The sequence below is a fragment of the Populus euphratica genome, unplaced genomic scaffold (assembly GCF_000495115.2).
Source record: "Populus euphratica unplaced genomic scaffold, PopEup_1.0 scaffold125.1, whole genome shotgun sequence".
Lineage (NCBI taxonomy): Eukaryota > Viridiplantae > Streptophyta > Magnoliopsida > Malpighiales > Salicaceae > Populus > Populus euphratica.
In genome coordinates, this window is record NW_011500014.1 from 143,034 (window position 1) to 148,259 (window position 5,226).

The 5,226-nt window shown below is 32.1% G+C and overlaps 1 protein-coding gene across 1 annotated transcript; it reads right to left on the reverse strand.

The window, feature by feature from the left end:
• Positions 1–1,679: 1,679 nt before the first annotated feature.
• Positions 1,680–3,664, reverse strand: LOC105141595 (microtubule-associated futsch-like protein). The gene is made up of 6 exons (XM_011048858.1): positions 3,469–3,664; positions 3,287–3,383; positions 2,843–3,197; positions 2,263–2,752; positions 2,124–2,185; positions 1,680–1,996 (listed from the first exon to the last, which is right to left on the reverse strand). Exons 1-6 carry the CDS (start codon positions 3,506–3,508, stop codon positions 1,958–1,960), a joined length of 1,083 nt encoding a protein of 360 aa, XP_011047160.1. The 5' UTR covers positions 3,509–3,664; the 3' UTR covers positions 1,680–1,957.
• Positions 3,665–5,226: the final 1,562 nt, after the last annotated feature.

The window sequence follows — 5,226 nt, forward strand, 5'->3', positions numbered from 1 at the left end:
ACTAATCTTGATTTATGTTGTATAACACTTGGTACAACAAATACTTAGCACTTTCATAGTTTATATTGTATAGTATAACCAACACCTGAGCTATGAAAGGAACTTGATTTGTTGTTAACATAAGTTATAATCATGAATGTCTGATGAGATTTACAAGTATTAGCATTAATCGAATAAAATAACTAATGTAATCATATTAACAATTTATAATCTGATTAGAACCTCATTTATGTGTGGTTTCCAATTAAATAATAAGAGTTTATACTATACTTATTTGATATATTATTAGTGTATCCTCTAACCTTAACATTTGTAGTTATCATTGTTTAATCATTACATTAATCTTCTATCTCAAAGTTCTCATCAACTTTATCTTTTTCTTTATTATTATTATTACTACTACTACTACTATTGTTTTTGTTTTTGTTATTGTTGTTATCTATAATTTATACAATTAACCTCCTTGTAGTTCGACCCCCTGTCTTGTCGGGTTATTTATTACTTCGACACTCCTGCACTTGAAAGAAGACATTAACATTTTAGTCGTGTCAACAACCCATTAAAGCAAGTTGATCGCAAAGTGCTTTAAAGGAACAATAACATTGCAATATCCTCATTTTAAATGTTGCAATTCATCTCTAAGATGAATTTCATGAATTTTGGATTGATGACTGAAGATAGATTCAAATGTAGTCCATACTGCATGAAAGGTAAAGAGACCAAAAACTTCAATCATGACTTCCTTGGTGGGAGATGAAAGAAAGAGTATAAGTAAATATTGGTCTTTTTATTTCCAAATAGCATGTTTAGGATTAGGAATACTAGTAAAATCAAAAAGGATATGTTCAGGTAACTCGGGTAGAGATCCATCAATATAGTGAAAAAAATTTTGAGAAACAAGAAGTGAAAGAATCTGATTTTACGAGAAAAGACAGTTGGTAGAAGAAAGCTTGATGGATTATCATATGAAACATTATTTGAAGAGAGAGAGAAGAATTTCCAGCAGATGAAGCAATTAAATCAATGGATGTAAATCTCATATTGTTTTGATATTATATTAAAGAATTAATTTAATCTAAAAATTTAAGTTTAATAAAATTTTAAAATATAATTTATATTATTATCTAGTAAATAGCCTATGAGAGATTGAAAAAAAATGTAAGCTGGTATGTGTTTTAAGGAAAAGAATTGTTTTTAACATGGAGAGAGAGAATGGTTTTTTTGTTTGGCCTTCTTTTTTAATACGTGAAGAAGATTACATTTGAGAATCCAGAAGAGATTCAATTTTCCCAATGAAAACATAAAACTAGAATTAAAAGGAGTTTATCAATTTTACCAAATTAAAACATTATTAATATGATTTTATCTGTTTACAAGTTTTTAAAATGATTTTACATGAATTTGATTTAACATCCACCATGTTCGCAATGCTTACGTTGTTTTTAATAAAAATCAACTTTTAATTTATTTATATTGTCGCGCAGATAAGATGACTAATTACTATAGAAGGAATGTTAATAAACAGTCGCAGGAGTAGAAAAATAAAATTTTGTTTATGCATTTCGCGTATTGCTGGCAGCTATTACACCTGAATGAGAGCGGAGCACACACATAAAGGACTCCCTCCGTGGAGAATTAGCAGCATCCATCAATCTCCCTCAAAAACTGTATGTAATATCTACTAACTCTAAAGAAATAAATTTGAATAATTCATCAAATGAAATATGTATCACTGGTAATTTTACAAACATGAACAAATCCACATTTTGAACAAACACTTGGGTGACTAGTGAAACAAACATCACACCAGACTGAAACAAACACCTTCACCTTAAACCCCTCTTGGGCTCTTACATTCGAAGGAAAATACCCACTAAAAGGCAACGAAGATAACACCAAAAAGAGTATGAGAATGAAATGGTTCAGCAATTTGTTGTGGCATGTCTGCCTAGTTGGCCTAAGTCATCAGACTGATCTCTTCCTGTGGCGGAGCATCCTAAAAATGTAACAGGAAAAACAAAAAACCCGTCAATAGAGATAGAAATCATCTACTAGGAAAGAAATCATAGAACAGCTTCAAGCATTCACTGCAAAACACAGTTTGTGTACAATGAGCACTTTACCATGTTTTCTTTGTTCTCTTCAGGTGTAATCGCAGCAGCTGTAGGGCTACTTGGACCACCACCTGTACATGCATTGAAGCATTTTAAGTTAAATAAACCCAGGCATTGCAAAACGAAATCAATGTGTAGGCTTCCTTACCTTCTTCGGCCGCAGATTTCTTTTCCTGCTTCTTGATCTTGCGCTTGGTTGTTTCTTCCTTACTACTCTTCTGGGGTTTTTTCTGTACCCTACGACTCCCGGTGTCTGAAACAGTCCTTGAATTTTCAGTATTCTTGTTCAAAGAACCCCCCCTGGTATTGGTTGCTGTAGTGTTCTTCCTCTGAGAAGTCTCCTTGTTGGCTGATTGTGTCACTGTGGAAACTTGAGGAGCATCAGCATTCAAGGACCTGGGCCTCAGCTTCCTTGTCCCCCCCGTTATAGAAAGAGAGCTGTGAACTTCATCATCAGATGATCGAGTTGCATCATCAGGCAGAACATGAGAACATGTTTCCGAGACCTGCACCTGTTCTTGATGGTCTGAGATATTATAGCTCTCAAATAATTCTTTCACCGATTCCCCAAAATCACTGAGTTCATGACGACCTACATACGACTTCAGCTCATTCCTCAACCTTTGAATTTGAACCGGCTGCGTATATAAGAGCATCCGATGTTAGCTCATTGCACGGAAAAAATAAGGCAGAGAATACAAGACCTCAACAAAAAAAGAGAGCCATACCTCACATCCAGCTTCTAATGCAAGTTTGAAGAAAGCAAGAGAAATTGAATGCTTAGCAACAGATTCAGATATCTTAATTTGTGAGAGCCAATAGGAAGCCAAAGCGATCGCGTTGAATTTCTTTCGAGTTGAAGCCATGGAAGCATTAGAAAGAGGGGTGTCATTTTTGGTAGCAGATCTCTTGACTCTAGTCTCAGATATTGGGGTGATGTTCCCTGGTGGTGGTTTCAGAGCAGTAGCGGCCACTGACTTGGCAGGAACAGATAGCCTTCTTCTAGGTGGCCTCGCAGATTTGTCCTCGCCAGACAGTTGAAGAACACCCACACTTTTACTTAAAGTTGACGGAGCCCTGTCCCTGGAAGAAAATAAACACAACCCAGGGCAAGATTAAGAGTCAATTAGCATCAGTGAAATGCGAGAGAGAGAACTACAAGAAGCACGCACCTCTTGGAAGAAGCAGAGGGGAGTTGTGGCTTGTCATTGTCCTCCTTGGATATTGATTTGGAGGCAGATCTCAATGGATACCTTAACTTGGATTTTCCTGATTTCCATTACACCCACATAAAAAAAAAAAAAAAAAAAGCCATGCGTACGAGTGAACAACACAGAGATTATAGGTATGCTACCTGGAAGAACAACAGCGGGCTGCTGCTCTAAAATCTCCATTTCCTTGATGTTGTTGAAGCGATCTTCCTTGTGAAATGAGTCCTGATGGGTTTTCCCTCTTTCCTTCTTCCAAACTAAATATGGCAGTCCGCAAAGAATGGACTTCGTCAATTTAAACTAGGAAAGTACCCTATTTTTCACCACTCTAATAACAAAAATTATTATTGCTAACTGGTAATGGGTTTTTAACTATTAAAAATTAAAAAACAAATCAGATAAACATCTGGCCCTATAACTCTTTCTACTCACCGATTTCTTTCAACAGATGCTATTTTAGACACGTGGCGGATAAAGAGAGGATTTATCTGTCAGCGGCAAGGCAAATTAAGTTATTAGTTAATAAAAGTATTATAAAATAAGATTTAAAAGAAAAGGAAAAAAAAAAAAAAGAATTCGACTTTGAGATGGAATTGGAGGGAATAAAGGGAGAGAAAGAGACAATAACGGTCTTCAATTGGGTGGGTGGGTGGGTGGGGGGACCTACCAAAGGCTAAGACCGGCGAGGCGCTTCGTGTTCGTGGAGCCCAACTGCCCCCATCAAACGCTCGTCAGTTAGTTTTTCGAATTTTCAAATTTCGAATTTCAAAGCTGTGCCTGCCGTCCGCCCAAACTGCAGCTGAAATTTGAGACTAGTGTGTGTGCATCAAAAGAAATTAAAAAAATATTATTTTTAATTATTTTTTATAATATAATTAAATATCAAAAATTGTTTTTAAATTTACTTTACAAAAATACACATTCCATATAAATCACTTTTCTAAAATAAATTATTTTTGGTAAACAAATAAGATTTTAGTATTTATCTCTATGAGGAATTTTATGTTGTCTTTTAATTTTTTTCCATTTTTTTGAAAAAAATCAAATTTTATTCTTTTTTATTAAGGTTTCTTGTTTTATGACTGCTACGTTAACAAAAATAAACACACTCCATATCCTAAATGATAAATTGCTCAATAATAGAACATGAATTGCTCAATAATAGAACATGACTTGCGAATAAAGTTGGATTTCACGTTAATTTTGTGTTTTAAGATAAAAATACCCTTGTGTTACAAAGGTATCTTTTTATATTAAGAAAAATTTTAATTTAAAATTAAAATGCTATTGTGAGTATGTAATAAATTATATGAATAAAAAAAATTTTAAAATATTTATTAATATAAAATTAAAAAATTAAAAAATTAAAAGATAGATACATATAACGATTTTTAATCTCACGATTCAGGAAGGTTTTTGAATTTTTTTTATTTAATTATATGACAATAAATAGAGGTTTTTGAATTTTTTTATTTAATTATATGACAATAAATATAAAATTCTAAATACATATTAAATCTAAATATTGAAGAAAAAAATAAGTGCTAGTATAATTTTTTTATTAATTTATTTTTAAACAAAAAAATATAACTTTCATTAGCCATGTTGTTTATTGCATATAAACAGTAAAAAAAATAATCAACATCCCAAGAAATCTACTTATTTGAAATGGAGATACAAATAAGTATATCCATTTAATCAATACTTTTTCTCTTATTAATGTGTTATTTTTTAACAAATAATTTTTTATCAAAAGTTTTATTTTTAAACAAAAACATATCATAATCTTAAAAGCAAGTTAATTAAATAAAATTATAAAATAAATAATTTATCATTTTGATGCAAATATATTAAAAAACTAACAATAACAATTTTAATAAGAACCATATAAAAAAATTTAA